Here is a 19,465-nt window from a genome sequence, read left to right as displayed (position 1 = left end):
ACTGTAAAATAGGATTTTAGCTAAACAATGTTATGGTACAGTAGTGGTGTAACGATTCATTCATTATATCAATGTACTGATTTAGATTCCTACGATCCAACTGGATTGATAGGCGCTCGGCAAGTTAGCCTTCTGAACAAAAATCTATCGATTTAAATAATTTTAAAAGATAAACAATCGATTGTATCAATACTATGAAATAACGCATTGGATTTACCCATGGCAGACTTTATATGGTGGTGTGTATGTGTTGTGTTTCCAAGAAACACGCTGGCAATTCCTTTTACTTCGCTTTATTTTTCAGTTAGTACACAGCAGATAGCACAAAACTACTTTCTTCTTTGTCTTTTTTCTTCCTCGTGTACCATTTTACGCCCCATATCTAGTCACTTCTTTCTGTAGTGCCCCTAATGATTGGACAAGACACCACAGTACATGTGTGAGTGTTGTTTTTAAAGATCTTTTATTGATGTTTAAGAGGTCGGTCTGTCTGGTGAATGGTAGATGAGAATGCGACGAGCAAGAAATTATCAATTAGAATGCATATGTGTGACCTGCGGAACTCCCTATGCACTTTGAAGTTTTTCAAGCTCACTAGCGTAGCTTAGCTTGCTAGCCGCTAACCCGATAGAGATGCATTTGTGGCACAAAAGAGGAGAACCAGTGACAACCTCAGCTACTGGATGCTGTTTCAAGAACCGGTTTGTTCATTTATTTAGTTCTCTATGTATTATTAACACTATTCCTAAAAGAGTTTCCCTGTGAAAACCTCACAGTGCTTCGTTTTTAGCCATTAATATTTGACTGTTTAGAACAGGAATTCTCAAACTTTGGTTCTAGCTAGGGATTCCTAGCAGTCCAAGGACCTCCTCATAATTCTAACACCAATTAAACATCTCTTTTTGAGGAAAAGACTGGCCCAACAAGGAAAGTCATAGCAGAAATAATATAAATAAGTTGCTGTGTTCCCCTTTGCTTTATTGCAAAGCAATACAAGTACATCAGAACAATCTTTATATTTAATGACCATAATTATTTTTTTTTACCTGATTCCCTCACAAGAAACAACAGGAATCTCTATTATGCAGGTATTTTGATTGCACAGTCACACTGGATGAATCTTTGGCTAAAAAGTTACTCAATTGATTTTTGATTCCTTGTTTGGTTTGTTCCAAGATCCATACAAATTTTGTCATACGTCAAATAATATCTAGAATGGAGAGACATGTTAATCCCCCAAAACAATCAGAGCTTCAATTTGCATTTTTTCCCCAATCACGCTATAGCATTAAGACCTCATGATCTGTGGCTAAGACAGTGACCCTTGTCCAATCCCAAAGTTCTCACTCAGGACAGATTTGTTCACATAGTCTATTAGGAGTCATTCTGGGCCATATGTGACTGCATATCTTTAGTAGTGAACACAAATGTGAGAAGAGCGAAGAAGTGAGATGCGATCTCAAGTGGTTGCTCAAGACTTAGATGTAACACACCACTTGTTATTGGGTCAAGGACATTGACTTAGAACAATGTCAGATCAACGGACTATCTCTCTTTAAGGTCTCCTCACTTGTCACACTAAATTACTCAAATAATACTATGTCATGAAATACAGTATAAGGCCAGAATAACGACAGTAGTAGACTGGAGTCTTTAACTCTGTAGCTTTGAGACCGTTTTAGGAAAAACACCCACCTTAATTGCCATGACTGCAATGACCACAGAATGTTCTGAGGGACGCTATGATAAACATCCACCAGTGCCACAAAAACATGTGTGCTTGGTGGGCAGACTCCCATTGTGTTGTTTTTTTTGACACCTTTGTGTTTGCAGTGGCAGACTGGTGCTTTCCAAGAAACCAGTTTTGAAAACTGAAAAAAAAAAAAAAGTTTATAACAAATCCATCGTCCAAATCCACAATTTGTAGAATAACATTGTGCCAGTCATGGTATCAAATCTAAAGGCTTCTCTTATTATGTATTAGAAGAAGCTAAATACAGTAGCTGTTTTGATAATAACATCACCAGTATTCACCTTAGATCTGCTGTTCACATGTCTCACTCATATCCTACTGTCTAGTTTAAAGCCCCCTTGAGAAGATAGAACGTTTAATGACGCATGGAATGTCCCGAGCGTCTTGGTATAACCATTAGAGCATTTTGTCTGGGAAGCTGCAGAAGAGTTTTAATGGCGTGGAACACTTCTAAAAGACCCAGAGCTGTCTCAAGGGACAGCTTCCATGCCTCAGGCCTGCATGTCCCACTTTTCTGCCTCAATCTGTTGCTGGATAATTGTACTTATACCACAGCTCTGTTGCGGTTATATTTTGTATCCTTGTGGTCCAGCTGTGAGCTTCTGCAATAGTTTTAATTGGTTGAATGTTTGTGACACCGTATGGATGTACTGATGGTAAAGATAAAAAAAAAAAAACAATTGTGGTGAATACTGAACGATCTGATGGTTGTGTGTGTGTGTGTGTGTGTGTGTTACACAAAAATGGCCGTTTTCAGTTAGCGAGACATGGGATAATGACTCAAAGCTGTTCTGCTGCAATAGAAGTTGATCAATCCTTGAAAGTTGGTGTTAAGAATTCCTACAGGTGTCCCAATTTGTCTTGATTACTTACAATCCCCTCTGTCTGCATAAAAGTAGTGTTGGAACTTTGAACACACTGTTGTACCACATTCCAGTCCCATACAGTACCCTCTGGTATGTGTCTAGATCGTTGTGGGTTCATACTACACCAAGATAATGACCCAAAAAGCAATGCCAGAACTACATTACGAAAAAAGAACAAGATGGTACGCCTAGAACATTGAGTGCCTTGCACTGCACAGAGTTCACACTTAAACCCTATAGAGCTGGTTTGGGAACTGGACAAAAGAGAGAAAGCAAAGAATTTTAACTTCTGGATGTTCACCACTTACCTTTGTACCATTTCAAGCGATTCATTGGACCTGAACTGCTCGACTTTCAATAAAAAAGAAAAATTGGGGGAAAATAAATAAAATAATAGCAACATGTTTTGGGAACTAGATCATATTGTTTAATGTGAAGTAGTTATTAAGGTTGCATTCTGGGAAATTTAGGTTACGAACTAATCATTTGCACTCATAAATACAGATATTGAAAGGATGCTGGCTCTAGGCTTTAATTGCCAGCAATGCGCCTGAACAAAGGAAAAAAAAGAAAACGTGAATATATTCAGTCTGAATTCATTTTTCAAAAAGCTAACCAGAAGTAGTTGGTTCTAAGCAAGTTGTGTTAGGTCCTTTCATTATGGGAAGGGCAGGGAATAGTTTCCTCCGGCCTCGGACACATCCGCTTTCCCAACAAAGGCTCGCAGTTTCCCTTGGCAGTGGCCGTCTGTCACATCCACATGCAGCAATTTGTATGCATCACCTGGGGCCAACGGCTTGGAAAATCACACTGATTCAGTGTACCACTGGTGAGGCCTCATTAAAACACAAGATGATTAAATTTTTATGTAATTTTAACATTTTTGAAACTGCTCACTGGCAAGTCTGCACAGATACAGTGGATCCCCACATATTCGTGGTTCTGCATCCGTGGATACACATATTCACAGTTATTTTATTTATTTATTTATTTTTATTTTTTGGGTACCAATATAAAGCATATATATATTTAGGGGGGCTTATTGGCATTATATCCTTGCTTATTCAAGAATATTTTGGGTAAATTATTTTTTTCTAAGCAATTATAGTAGTATATTAGTTGTGGATTTTTGCTGTTATGGTCCACTGTATTTACGTTTGACTCTTAAAATCTGATTATAATGCAAGTAAAATCAGCAATAGTGAAGGACTCTAACTCTAAAATAACTTCTTCAGAATCATTCTACGCTGCTTCCTATTACAGAAAACGTGTCATGGTGATCCTGGATAACATTGGTGGGAGTGATGCACCGAAATTCCGGCCGCTGAAAGGTTTAGGCCGAAAATAGCCCGCGTGCCTTTTCCTTCATCGTGCTAGCAGCTAACAGCCCAAACAGAGCCTCCCTATTGTCGCCTAACCTCGCTGTTTTCCACTGTTCGGGGGTGGAATGCTAGTTTGCGCCACCCCAGCTACAGCTAACGGGGCTAAATACAATCCCGAACCACAGAGGCAAACATGCGCCTTGCGTCCGTTGTCACTGCAGCATAAGTCACAAATTATCCACCTCAGTGACAGCGACTAAGCTACATTTTTAGACAAGTATCATAATAATGAAGGACAAAAGTAGGATAAGACAAGAGACAGACAGGAAACCATGCTAACCGCTAAGTTATCATACGAGTCGTAAAACACCAAAATAAGTCATTGTGTGGCAGAATACACTTTTCACATTGGTCTGGCTGGAACCGTGTTATTGCGGAGATTAGCCAATTATGAAGAGCAAAATCGCAGGCAAATTAGTATGTGTTTATAGAGGAAAATACCGGAATATATGATGCTTGAGCTAGACAATCATAACAGGGACCGGAAACGAATTAGTATGTCACCGCTGCTATGTCACTTGGGAAAATTAACCTAGAATTTCAAAGTATATAAATATAATAAATCTTTATGATAAGATAACTTTTAATAGTCCCACAATGGGGAATTTGTGCCATTGCAGCAGCAATAGTGGATACAGGAAATACAAAAAGAGCATGCAAGAGACATTTGGCTGCAAATGCTTCCGCCAGGTTGATGCAATAAATACTTTAGAATAACAAATATTGAAGCCATGATTTATTAACAGTCACAATTATAGAGTAATGATTGTGTTGTGAAATTGAACAGTATGCAGAATAATTTTTATCCTCTTAGATAATATACTGCAATAACTGTCCTGCTATAATGTTCTTGACATAATTTGAAAACTATGGAAATTGTAATTGTTGTGGAAGTGAATTTCTTTAGGTGGCAGCTCCTCAGTCATAGCCATAAATTCAATTTTTCTAATAATTGGCATAGTTTTATAATTAATAATTGGTGGGTTAGATTTAATTTTATATTTTAATTTATGTAAAGCGCTTTGTGTTGCATTTTTTTTGTATGAAAAGCGCTTACAAATAAAGTTTGATTGATTCATAATTTATTTTGGGCTTTCGGTTTTCAGCCTCGGCTCTCTAGTTTCGGCTTTCGGTTTCGGTCAAGAATTGTCATTTCGGTGCATCACTAATTGGTGGCTTATAATATTGGTGGACAAATATTATGTCACCGTCAGTGCTAATTGAGTAAACAATTTAATTTGCAGGTCATGAATATTAAACACATGGTAATGGATGTACTTTCATTCATCACTGTTGATTTGTATTGACCACAGGGACAATCAAATCAATTACGCTTCACAAATTGAGTGGGTGCCAGGAAGCAGAAAATATACACATTTATCATATGCTTATTGCTTATTTTATATATTTGCCTAAAAGCTTTGTATTTCCCCATTTATCCTCAGTGTGTCCGTGCTGATATTCAACACCACCTCGCACTGTTTTGTTCTTGTCAAGCAGTTCCGTCCAGGTACGTTTTATCTGCCCACCAGCTTTGTAGCACACAAGACATTGTCTAATGTCCCCTGGGGTGTGGCTTATTTATTTTCTACCTTTTACCATGTGAGATTTTGATTGTTTTGCACTTTCACTAATACAGAAATGTAGTACAAATCCTGTTTATTCATGTAGATTGGAGCCACAATGCTTAAATACACCACAAGAGGCCCACCTCCTTTGTTACTGAATGCCAGGGACAGTTTCACACTGCATTGTTTAAAATTCAAGGAAGTCTGGGTATTGATATCTCTTTCCGCTCTTATCCCGCAGGGACTAATAATAATAATAATGTACCCTTCATCTGAAACTTGATCTAACATTGGTTTTCAACCTGGGGCTTCATACATATAAACTTGTCAACTGTGTCCACAAGAATAATGTTTGTTGCTTAATTTGATGACTATGGCACACTAAAAGTGTAGTAAACAAGTAAAACTGCAGATTAATATGAGTGTTGATTCTCCAGCTGTATACATGTGTGAGTGGGAACGGATCAAGACGCAGCCATGTCAGGCCACTGAAAAATCAGAAGAGGGGGCTACCGAAGCTGTCGCCTCAGGCTCTGCGAGTCAGGAGGGCCAGGCGGCTACAGAAGGGGAGAGCTCATCCGCGTGGCCGCCGGCTGCCACAGGCATCACATACGAGCTGTGCGCCGGGCTCGTGGACAAGCCTAACCTCTCCTTGGAAGAGATCGCCAGACAGGAAGTGTTGGAGGAGTGTGGTTATGATGTGCCAGCTTCGAAACTCAAGCTGATTACTTCTTACAGGTGAGTGTACATACAGTACTGAGTTATTTAAACCGATTTGATCCACATTCTGCACCGTACTTATACTTATGTGTGCACATTTTTATCAGTCAAATCAATTGAACCTTTAAGTATTATAGGCGGCACGGTGGCCGACTGGTTAGAGCGTCAGCCTCACAGTTCTGAGGACTCGGGTTCAATCCCCGGCCCCGCCTGTGTGGAGTTTGCATGTTCTCCCCGTGCCTGCGTGGGTTTTCTCCGGGTACTCCGGTTTCCTCCCACATCCCAAAAACATGCATGAATTGGAGACTCTAAATTGCCCGTAGGCATGACTGTGAGTGCGAATGGTTGTTTGTTTCGATGTGCCCTGCGATTGGCTGGCAACCAGTTCAGGGTGTACCCCGCCTCCTGCCCGATGACAGCTGGGATAGGCTCCAGCACGCCCGCGACCCTAGTGAGGAGAAGCGGCTCAGAAAATGGATGGATGGATTAAGTAATATAGCAGCTTTCATATAGCACCTTCCAGCCCAACTTGATGCCACTTGCAAGCCCAGATATAGGGAGGGTTGGAATCAGGACGGGCATCCGTTCATAAAAGCTACGCCGAACCTTCATCGAAGACGGTACCCCCGAGTAGGGAAAAGCTGGGAAGATGATGATTTCAAATCAACCAATTTGGTACAAGTAGCCTAACTTCATAGCTTTTTTCCCCCTTTATTTTAAACACATTCGTCTAGCATGGCCGACTGGTTAGCGCGTCAGCCTCACAGTTCTGAGGACCCGGATTCAATCCCCGGCCCCGCCTTTGTGGAGTTCGCATGTTCTCCCCGTGCCTGCGTGGGTTTTCTCCGGGTACTCCGGTTTCCTCCCACATCCCAAAAACATGCATTAATTGGAGACTCTAAATTGCCCGTAGGCATGATTGTGAGTGTGAATGGTTATTTGTTTCTATGTGCCCTGCGATTGGCTGGCAACCAGTTCAGAGTGAACCCCGCCTCCTGCCCGATGACAGCTGGGATAGGCTCCAGCACGCCCGCGACCCTAGTGAGGAGAAGCGGCTCAGAAAATGGATGGATGGACATTAGTCTAGCAATTAAACACTGATTAAAGTATGTCAAATTATGGCTCAAACACAGAATTTGTTCTGGACTTTATCCCTGTAGGGTTCAGTTTGATAAATATTGGTGTAAATAAATATTGAGAAATATTGGCGTTATATTTCTGTGCTTGAACTAGATCAACAGAAATTTACGTTGTGCCAAGTTGGTGTTGTCATCTTGTTTGTACCTGGTGCAGTGAAATTCATCCATCCATCCATTTTTTTTATATTGCTTGTTTTCATTAATGTTTCATGTGAGCTGGAGCCTATCCCAGCTGAATTTAGGCAGGAGTGGACACGCTGACTGGTCTCCAGCCATTTGGAAGGCACACAAACAACCATTTACAGCTATGGACAATTCAGTCTTGAGTTAAACTAACATGCATATTTTTGGAATGTGGGAGGAAGCCGGAGTACCCGGAAATCACTGGGAGAGTGGAGCAAAATTTTTTTGTGGATTCTGGCTGCATGTGCCCTACAGAATACAGCACATTATGATAAATGAAACATAGCTTTTTGTTCACCAGCGATGATGGATGAAAGCCAAATATTCTTAAGTCATGTAAGCGAGGTGGAAGGAAGCATCAGGCGAGCCATCCATCTTTTAAAACATATTATTAGAAAGCTGTAGCCAGACCACAGCAGTCGAAAAGCGGCAGGAGAAAAACAATCCCACATTTGGCTGCCGCACCTGCACAGCCATGACTGACGGCTCTCATAACTGTTCTTTTGATTTGACTCTGACGCCTCCTCCAGCTTTGTTGGTGTAGTCTATGGTCGATAGTACCTGTGGGCCGCTTCCATTTAATAGATGGGTATCACCTTAACCCTCATGACCCTTATGAGGGTGCTTTTGGCGGAAGTGCACTATGTGGTAAAGATGAATGCTCAGGTCACAGCTTGCTGTGATGCACTATGATGATTTAGTATGGTGGGTAAATGGGCTTTGTTGGATATTATAAATATTGAAAGAGTGAAATCACATCTCATATCGGACAGGATGTTATTATGGGTAGCAACTGTTACATGATACATCAGATAACTACATTGATCTCTGTCCTTTTACCAATACTCAGATTGTTATGCAGGTTGATACCTGCATCAATGCCAATTGTTTACATAGATACTGTGATTCCTGTGAATAGAAACATGCATTTTTCCGTTTAAAAGAGAGAAAATATCTAAAAAACAAAACAAAAAAACAATTGCACATAGGCCTACACATTATCAGTATCATGAACAAATGAATTAAATATCTTATCTTATGACTATAATCTTAAAGGGCTCAAAAATTATATTCATCGTTTGTATAGTAAACGCTTAGAAAATTTAAGAATAGAAAACAAGCAAATACAATTGTCATCCTTATTCTTTTCATAATGTTTGATTTAAATTTGTAAACAATTATTAATGTCACATGATTTGATTATACTATACAATTTGATTGATTTATGTCTTAAAAGGATACCCTGTACATCAATCGGAATCATTGTGCTTATTATAATGGCTTACATTTAATTTGTAAAATTGTAAGACACTTTCTTAAAATTGAAGGTTCCACTTTATATTGCAATTTAGAAAAATTACATACAATAATATAGAATGGTAAACCATGTTTGTATCAACAAATTCACGTGGCAAAGTGTACCGCTTGGTGGAAACAGGACTAAAGAGTGAGCTGCCATATGGGTAGCAGTGTGATATGTAGAATATCCTGGAATACAGTTAATTTTGCCCTATTTTGTCTCCAGGTCCGGCGTGGGAGTCACGGGTTCCAAGCAGACGATGTTTTATGCAGAGGTATCTGACGACAATTGCGTGAGTGCAGGCGGAGGTGAGCCGCGGGAGGGCGAGCTCATTGAGGTGGTCAAAGTCCCATTGCACGAAGCCATGACCTTTGCCTACAACGAGCGCATTCCCAAAACCATGGGCGTCATATTTAGCTTCATTTGGTTCCATAACAACATGTCTCCGAAGTATAAGATCTCCACCAATGTGTAACCACTATTAACTTTTATGTCAAACACTGGCCCAGCACAGCTACTCCCCTCCTCATGCCCCTCAAATTTTTTTTTTATTATTATTATTTTTTTTATATAAAATGCCCGACAGGTGGACGTCTGCCATCGTGTATTTTTACATTTTGCCCTCTTAAACTTTTATGTGATGTCCATACTTTTCCCCAAAGCAAACTGCCTCAGCAGGCTGTCTCTTGCACTTTTCTCATGTTATCGACTTTTTTTTTTTAAATTTTTTTTTATAAAATGTATGGCACCATTAATAAAAAAAAAAAAAAAAAAATGGCTGCATATCACTGATTTTATATGCCTGCCCTAGAGTAAATGAATGCTCTGCTGCTTTCATGAGGAATCTTAGCCTGCATTTCCCGAGCCATCATTCACAGACACCTCATGCATTTGCTGATCTCATTTTTATGCTGTTGTCGAGTCATCCCTTGAATGCAGAGAGTGTCTGCTAAGCAACTTTGTGCACCTAGTTGGTTTCCGTCCTTATTGGAAAGCAAAATGTGCCCTTTGAACGCCATTATTACTCAAGATGCGGTGAAAACAGTGCATACAGCATAAAGCAGTGCAGACTCCTTTATGCTGTAATACAAGAACAATGCTTGTCATGGTAATTGTTGCACCATGTTGTTAAAGCCTCAAATAATTTCCTAATTCCTAACAATTAACAAAGCATACCAAAGAAAGCAATCAACCTAGAAGACATTTGCTGACATAATGGCTCAATCTAAAAACCCTTCACCAATTTTTGCTTTTAACATATTGTTGCTCAGCATAGTTAGCTTAAAGGAGACCTATTATGGACAAATGGCTTGCTTGTATACAAACCACACATCAAATGTGCAAATATACAACCAAGTAACCTTTTTTGTCAGGTCCTTATTGTCAGGAATTGGGCTTAAAACAGCTCTGCTCTGTTGTCATGGTAACGCAAAGCCGTACTCTCGTTGCCACACCCCGCAGTAGATAGGGGCTGGGTGAGCAGTGGCTGATTTGCATTCGACAGGGCTGCAAGAGGGCTGATTGAAAGTGTGGTGTTTTTCTTTATCATTTGGGTATTGTGACACAACCATGTCACTGGCAGGGTATTAAAACACTTAACCGTTTTAAATTGTGGGGGAAAAAAATGCCTCTTTAAAGCACAGTTGTGTGAGTTTTGTGAGTACCAAACAAGATCCAAGTTGCTTTGAATGGCATCTTTAACCTCAAAGAAGTGATACATTACAGTAATACAATTTCATCTTTCACAGAGGCTACATTTAATTAAATGTCTATTTAGAAAATATGTCTTTTAGCTTGAATTGTAAACATGTAAGTTGATGTTTGGGAAGGATGTCAACTGTTAGTTAATTTCAGTGTAAAGTAATGAAATAGATTTGGCGCATTCACACGAAAACAGTATCATTCTTAGTGAATCAAAGCAGCAGTTTGCTAAAAGCTCAGGTCCAAATATTATAATGCTTATTCCTATTGAGAGAGAGAAGCTCTGGGACGATGACCAGCATTTAACATCACATTTCAAACTCACTTGCAGCAAAGTTTCAATCTTCTCACTAGCTGTAAAAAAGGGCTGGTACCACATTATTTTGTTTGGCGTGTGAGGGGGACAGAATTTCTCACTACATTGTAGAGTTTTGGTAGTATAGATCCAAATAACATCATAAATACATTATTACTGATTATAGCTGACTGTAAGATGACTGAAAGTTGGGAAAAGCTGTACAACCATGTAGGAGTTAATTTTGGGAATGCTCTATGCTATACAGTAGATACTATATGGGTGTTAAAGTGAGAATTAATAGTTGTTTTGGGACAATGTGAAAAGAACAACTGTGACAGATCTCTTTCTAGTGCAAAAGACTTATGACAATCAACATTTGCACATTAACTATAAGGTGTGTCAAAATAATTTAAAAAAAAATTCTACAAGCATAAGCAATAGGATTGTTTCAGGTGTCCTTGTGCAATAATTTGGTACCATTTGAGGTCTAAATGCATTGTTCTAACCTGCACGAACTATACCCATATTTCCGATATGCTCCTCATAGCCATAGTTTGATGCAGGGTTGAATATTCAACTTTAGTTTTGCGACTTCCGAGGGTCTCAACCACTCACACCAGTGTTATTGTGCACCAAAATATACTGCTTGCCAAACATTTTAGTAACACATTGTTGCATCACGATGCCCACCGTTTTTCACGAGGGTTGTAGGGGAGTTGATTTTCCCTTGCTCTAAATGTTGGACTTTTCCTGATAGAAAAACTGAATTATGCAGAAAAGCAATGATGTGGTGATATAACATTGCAACTTGCCTCTGTCTGGGGCAGTCGGATTTCTGGTTCAAAATAGTACAACCAGAGAGTGAGAAAACCATGGCATATTGCATGCATCAATTGGAACGAGACATGCTGATAAAACCAGTGTGATGATGATTAACCCGCTTGCCTAATGAGCAACCAGCAGTAGTTTACTTCACCCATATGGCTCAATACAGCTCAGTACGCATGGAAACCTGGCTAACCAGGTACTAGTCAAATAGGACCTGCTAGTACAGTGAACCCCCGTTTATCGCAGTGGATATGTTCCAGGCCTACCTGCAATAGGTGAAAATTCACATTATGGAGAAACTGTATTTTTTAAGATAGTTTTACCTCATTACATGCTTTAAAAACATTTAAACTTATTAAAACACACTTAAACTTATTGAAACAAACTTTTTAACTGTGATGCATGAATTATGAAAGGCTTAGTGACGGCTATACACCAGAGGGTTAAAGTATTCCTTGGCACCTGTTCTCACCATCACTCGCAGGAGTTGTTCAACTTAGGGCCCAAAGCGTGCTTGCTTCAAGCTATTCACACCCAGTTCAAGTTGACTGTAACTGACTAGCGAATGACACATGTACCTAAATTTCTCGTGTATAATACGCACCCCCAAAGTTGACCAAAATTCTGGGAAACCCTTCTACCTATGTATAATGCATTTTTTCAATGCATGATTTTGCTTCTACCTATATGATCTAAGCATGAAGTATTTTCTGTATTTGTTAGTTTTTTTTTCAAAGAATTATTCTGAAGTTAAGCACTTTATTTGAACGCATAATCCTTTTTTATTATTATTTACTTGCTCTTATTTTGAAATTGACAGCCCTACTTTTATTTAGTAAATTAGAAAACACAGTTGTGCTCATATGTTTGATTACCCAGGCAGAATTTGTAAGATGGGTTCAATTCTTTAAAGAAAACATGAAGGACCAGGCAAAATGTTTTTCAATGGGATTCAAATTAAACTGTCAAGCATTTCAGAAAAGCATTATCATTAAAAAAAAACATTACCATAAATAAATTAATGATGGTTGTTGTTCAGTCATCAGTCATTAATAAAAACCAAAAAAAAAAACCTCACAAATTCTGCCAGGGTATGTAAACTTATGAGCACAACTGTACATATATGCAGTCATACGTACCTCTGCCATATTGGAATGAAAAGTGTACGCTACACTTTCTTTTATAACCACTAGGTGGCGGTGACATTTTGGAATGAACGTGTACAGCTTTTTCATAGCCAGTAGATGTTAGCATACATTTATAAAATGTGAAAGTTTTTTTTTTTTTTTTTTTTTTTTTTTTTTTTTTTACATTTGCCACTATACCCATGTATAATGCGCACTATTGACATTTGAAAATTTTGGGGCTGGGAAAAATGCACATTATACACGAGAAATTGCGGTATATTTAATGTCATTTTGTCCAATGAAAGTCTGGTAGCATAATGCTAAAATAAGATGCAAAAGTTAGGCTAAAGCAAATTAGCATAGATGTTAGGGTAAATATAAACCTTCAAACAATTACTACTTCAATTCAGTTTTATTTACATACCGCCAAATCACAAACTGAACCTCGCATGAGCATGCACTAGGTGACTATGGCAAGGAAAAACTCACTCTCATGGGGAAACCTGGAGCAGACCTGAGGCCGTCTGCCTTTACCGTTTTTTGAGTCCAAAAGTAGAAGAGCAGTAGGAAGAGAAATGCGAGAGAGAGAGAGGAATTACAACTGAGACAAAGAAGCAGCATGCACCACACCAGCTACATCAATGCTATGGTGACCAGCAGTGCCATTGGTGTTGCCGTTTTTGGCTGCACCTGTAGAAACACAGGTACCTACCATTACTGAGAGAGGCAAGAAAAAAATAAATGACATATCATCAATACAGGAATCAGAACTGACAGACAAGAACATGCAGCACTACAACTGTTTAGCAGTTAACTAGGAATCTCGCCGGAGCAGAGAGCAGCTAACAAATAAAAGAATATGCAGATCAGTAGGAAACAGCAAGAGTGACTGATGACACCTGCAACAGGAGGTCAGGGAAGTGAGACAAAATGACATAGCTCTGCATCCAGCATCCAACACTCGGAACATCACAGGGATTAAGACGGTGAACCTCCGATACCCAGAATAGTTAAATTCCAAAAATAAAATGAAAAAGCATCAAAGCTGTCCATTCAATGTCCGACACCTGGAACAGTGGGACACACGAAAAATTGTCAAAAGTTGTCTAGTCAACGTCCATGAATATGAATGAATATGGTGCTCTCTCTATAACACACACAGAGCAGCAACACCTACAAACAGAGCATACAACAATAACACTGGCATATATTCTCTGCTTTGTTGGAATAACTACTACTACTGTAGTTTAGGAGGGGACCTTCTCTGTCTGTTCTTCTTGCTCTAAATTACGCTGCATCTCTCCCAGTTAACCTCAGTGCTGCCCGACATGTTGCTGCACAACAGGGTTCTACACTGAAGTCGCGTAACTTTAAATTCAGACTTGCCGGTATACTGTGAAAAGCCATTAAAAACGATCATTTAAAAATCTGCAATGCAGCGGGGCGGGAACAATGAACAGTGAGGAGCGGAGGAACACTATACATAATGTTGCCGTTGGAAAAGTTCCATGCATGGTCAGTGCAGCCATGTCAAATCCAGTGGGGACCTTGCAGTGGAAAACAATGTCCAATCAGATTGCTCTGATGTTATTCCTATACTTCTCACAGTCCCTAGGGGGGCAAATGCACTTGGGTATCTGGGAATTGTGTTGAAGATTTATCATATGCTGTGATGTATTTATTTATTTATTACTAGTCCTCAAATAATGTTTTTTGGCACTTTATCGGTATTACCCAGGACTCACACGATTTCTGAAGGAACTATGATGAACAATTTAATGATTTAGAGGGATGTTGAACATCAAGACACAGAAAAATTTGGAAATCCTCTTTAAAAAGCCTTTCCATCATGATGACCAGTGTCTTTCTAGGCAAGATTTCCAGTGCTTCTGGTTTTCCGCAGTCTTGTTCTTTTTTATGATGTGGTGACCCAATCTTCACTGGTACAAAAGCTGCATGAGAAATTGGACGGCAACAACACCTGGGCAAACTAACAAATGAAAAGTTTCTATATTATACTTGGGGCGGAATGCATATTGAACAATATATTTCCCTATGGTCTTTCTACTCCCCTTTCAAACAGACACAAGTGTAGGTTAGGAATACTGGTTCATCAATAGCAACACACTCTATATACTCGTTATACCCATATTATAAATAACTGATAAGGTATTCAGTCTTACAGAAGTGTTTTCAGGTACTTTATTCTTTCTTAGTCACTCAATCTCAAACACACGTACTAACATACACGCATACACAGACTCTCAAACTGTGGAAAATTATGCTCTTCGAATGATTTCCTTTAATTGTTGACATTTTGTCTCAAATCTGTGCCACATTCATGCAAAAATGTTTTGTCTTCAAAAACACATTTTATAATAATTCATTTATTAAATTAATGAATGAACAGAATCAACAGAAAAGTAGGATTGTTTTTTTTATTTGCTTTCAAATGTAATCTGGAGCCATTGTTTTAAGGATCAGTCTCTTTTCTATGTGCCTGTAAGATGTTTATTTTTTCCTGCCTTTGCAAAGATATTTGTTTCCTTTTTTTTTCCTCACAAAGCTGTATGATCCAATGAGTGACCTGAACTTAAAGGTTAGCATCTCTCATATTTCATATTAGGAAACTGATTGAATACAATACATTTACCTGGATTAAAAACCTTGTAAACATTTGCACCATGCAATTTTCACAGTTCAAAGTGACTTTCCCTCTAAAAGCCATATGTTCTCACTTTTAAAGATACATGATAATTGAGGTAGATGGTTGTCTAATTCATTGTTGCAAATGGTGACTAGGACCATGAGCTCAATGTTACAACACTTCTACCTCTATCACTCAGGCATGCAATGCAACTATTTTGTGCCTGTTTGCTTTTTGCAAGGCGCTTGACATATCCAACTCTCAGCATCACGTCACAAATTTCCAAGACTTTTGCATTCACTGATACCAGATTTCCATGTTTAATGTCCCCCATGAATATGCTGTAGTTATTTCTTAAACTTTTACTGTTTTATTTTTATCTGTGCACATTTTGTTTCCAAGTCACTGCATTGTTTTTATTATTTTTAAATAAGGTGCTATGTGCTATGCCTGTTAAATTAGGAGTTGATATGTGGGTGTTACAGTTCATAGTATGACAACTCCGAGCAGCATTATGAAAGCAATTTCTCACATTTTCATTATACAGCACAGCTAAATTTATTTGTTTGTTTCTTTTTACCAGACTCGTAGCTGGATTTACACATGCAACAAGGTGATATTCCGCTATAAAACTATTTGTAGTGCGAACTCGTTATTACAGAACTAAAAGATATTTTTGTTTAATCACAAGGTCGACATTAAAATTTTTTTATCTTTTGTGTGTTTCTCTTCTGGTCTTGCATATTGATTTCTTCTTTTTTTTAAATAAGTATTTTCTCAAAGACATGCATACGTGTTTTACGCTTTATTAAGAGTGTTTGATCTTTGTGGATGTTGTTTTTCTGTAATGTTCCAATTCTGTTCAGTTAATTACCTAAATGTTAATATATGATACTTTAAAAACATGACTCTTGTTACCAACCAATGGAATACATTTAGATATGTGATACTTTGCATGTGCACTAACTGTGATGGATTAGACTGCATTAAGTTTAAATAAAATGGGTTTGATCCCCAAAAATAATTTTGAGTGAAAATGTCATTCTTTTACATTTCTGAAGAGGACACTGAAAGAAATATTGTTCGCTTGTACAGTGATAACAACTCTAAAAACTCTTCACAAAGATAATAATGCTCATGCAATGCAGTGTTTCAATTAACACTGTCAGAAAGGTACTTCTTTAACATTGCGTTTATTCATTTGGTTGCAGTTTGCATAGCACTGCATAACACAAAAAGGCATTTGTATTGGACCGGAGGGAGCTAAGATTGGACTTCCAAGCAGCATTTTGTAAATATTTATTACGTTTATCGTACTGTGAGTGAGGTTAGTGTTCTGTTTAGTGATACTCTTGTCAGTTTTCACTGCATGCAAAATGTATTTGTGAGTTAGTTATTGTCATTGCTTCCGCAAATAAAGATTCTTACGCAAGCAAGATGAAGTGCCTCTGACAATTTTCCTGCGCAAGTCAAGGTTGTTACATTGGTGTCCGAAGTTGGATTGCAAGATGGCAGTCACTCGAGAATATTGTGGACTTCATCACACACTTGCAGATGGTAGAAGAAGTACACTCAAAGCAGGACAAGGAGCTGAAAAGGATGGATGTGCGTGACAGAAGAATTGAGCCCCATTTACGAGAGTGCGACCAGCAATATCTGCCACCGGGGGGTGCTTTCAGGAAGCGACAAGCGACTAGGGGTGCCGTGTGGAGACAACCAGTAGCGTGAATATTTCTTACCTCCGGGTGCACTCCACAGAGGGAACAAGCAACCCTCGCCACCAAGAATGCCTCGTAGAGATGATCAGTGGATGGAGTGAGTTTTGTCACCAAGGGCTCCACGCAGAGGAGACCGGTGAATTGTTTGGACGACCGGCCATTGCAGCCGTTAAACAAGCCTGCCCCATAACCATCTTCCACCCAAGGCAACTAGCCTGCACCAAAGCCACCTTCCACCGAGACCAAGCATGCCGTCGACGAACTGTACCACTGGAGCTGTGAGGGCTTTGTTGCGGTACAAGCTACGGAAACTTCTGGATCTTTGCTACCAGAAATGACTGTGCGCACACTGGCCTGATCCAGCATGAGATCAACACAGAGGGGGCTCTCCCCATCCGCCTCCAACTGTGTCGTTGACCCTTCGCCAAGCCGGCCACAGCAGAGCAAAAGGAGCAGGAAATGTTGGAGGTAGGTAGTTTGGAGCACTTCGTCAATGAAGCGGCGGCGGCCACCGACCTGGAAAAGAATCAGGGTGTGAGAGATTGCGCTGGTGTCATAATACCTGCGGTTAGTTATTTAGTACCATCACCAGCCCTCTACATAGACAGAAAAAAAGGCAGACATTCAAATGGAGTAAGGATTGTGGCGGCACTTTTTCCAGTTTTTGCCTACCCTGACCCTCGGCAACCCTTTATAGTGGATACTGACACCAGTGACATTGGGGCAGTGATGTCCCAAGAAGGAGAACAAGGTCAGCAAGTTATCGCTTATTACAGACGTTCCCTTAGCCGTCCCAAACAAAACTATTGCATCACTTAACAAGAACTGCTGGCTGACAACCGGTCCCTTTGCCGGTTCTGCCCATACATATACGAGCAAATGTTCCTCCTACGCACCGATCACGCATCACTCACCTGGGTCCTCAACTACCGGGAACCCGAGGGACAGCGGGCCCATGTGATTGAGATCCTACAGGACTAGAACTTCCAGGTCTGTCATCGATCGGGGTGCCAACATGCCAATGTGGATGCCCAGTCCCGACATCCCTATGAGGAATGTTGACACTGCCAGCATCTGGAAGAGCGGGAAGCGGTGCCGCCGATGGCAGCAGCCCTATGAATGCCCCTGCCGACCAGCACAACTACAGCGTGAACAGAGGAATGACCTCATCCTCAGCTGTGTCCAGAGATGAATGGGAAGCAGGGCAAACATCAGCATAGTCAGCAGTCTCCATGCTGGACCTGGAGATGAAGGGATCAGATGGCGCTGTATCTACCCTTAACATCAACGGAAAGGGAGGCCAGACTGGAGGACCAACTTCCAGACACTCGCCCATCGCCAATGCCAACCAGGGAGGTCATCGGAGCGGGCCCGACGGCACCGGCACACTCTCGACGCTTGCAGGACTTTGTCATGGACACTTAGGTTGCTGTGGATGGCTGCCAGCTAGGTGGGGGCTGTGTACCGTTGGCAGGAGTTGACGCTGGAGTTTTCAGCATTCCTAACAGTATTTTATAAACAAATTACGTGTTAATCATTAATCTTAGTTGTTTATTATCCCCCTTTTAGTAGTGGTAGTCGTGTGTTTTATCTACTCGTTACGTGTTGTGCTGTCATTATGTTAGTACTGTGAATTTAGTCTTCTGTTTAATAACCCCCTCTCCCCGTTTCTACTGTACGTGAAGTCCATTTGTGAATTTATTGGCTATTGATTGCACAATTAAAGATACTTTTCCTTAGACAAGATTAAGTCCCTCTGATCATTTCCTGTGTGTTGCTAAAGTAGAATTTTCCCCCTCTGATTATGTCAGATATTAAAAAGGGCCCACAGTTAGATGGATTGCAGTTCTACACTGCAAACTCCAACCACAACAAAACCAAAAAAAACAAAGAAAAAAAAAATGTTACAAATGGCAGGTGATTATGTTTTCGCACAAAGAATGTTTAGGAGAGCTGAATTGGATTCATACAAGTGAGTCTCACATTTAATGTATGAGAAATATGGATTTTTTTTTGTCTGTTCAGGAAAGTGAAAGAGCTATCCACAGCACTTCCTGTTCAGCTGCATGACAATTTACAACATCATACATGCATCAGTGCATGAAGATACGAACGACCAAACTAGATCTGGATCACAAAATAACATGACACATTTTTTTCAAAGAATCACTCTGTGCAGACATGTGAATGAATGTTGTTATGTTATGAAGACTTGCTCTTGATGGGCATCAAGAT

The 19,465-nt window shown here is 39.8% G+C and overlaps 1 protein-coding gene across 1 annotated transcript in view; it reads left to right on the top strand.

The window, feature by feature from the left end:
- nudt14 (nudix (nucleoside diphosphate linked moiety X)-type motif 14) overlaps positions 1-16,536 on the top strand; it is a 30,809-nt gene extending 14,273 nt beyond the window's left edge. The window contains exons 3-5 of the mRNA XM_061753277.1: positions 5,447-5,511; positions 6,007-6,307; positions 9,137-16,536. Coding sequence (XP_061609261.1) covers positions 5,447-5,511; positions 6,007-6,307; positions 9,137-9,386 — 616 coding nt within the window. The 3' untranslated portion in view covers positions 9,387-16,536. The remainder of the gene's footprint in view (positions 1-5,446; positions 5,512-6,006; positions 6,308-9,136) is intronic.
- The last annotated feature ends 2,929 nt before the right edge of the window (positions 16,537-19,465 follow it).

Source organism: Phyllopteryx taeniolatus, chromosome 18 (genome assembly GCF_024500385.1).
Source record: "Phyllopteryx taeniolatus isolate TA_2022b chromosome 18, UOR_Ptae_1.2, whole genome shotgun sequence".
Classification (NCBI taxonomy): domain Eukaryota; kingdom Metazoa; phylum Chordata; class Actinopteri; order Syngnathiformes; family Syngnathidae; genus Phyllopteryx; species Phyllopteryx taeniolatus.
This window is presented reverse-complemented; position numbering and strand designations above follow the sequence as displayed.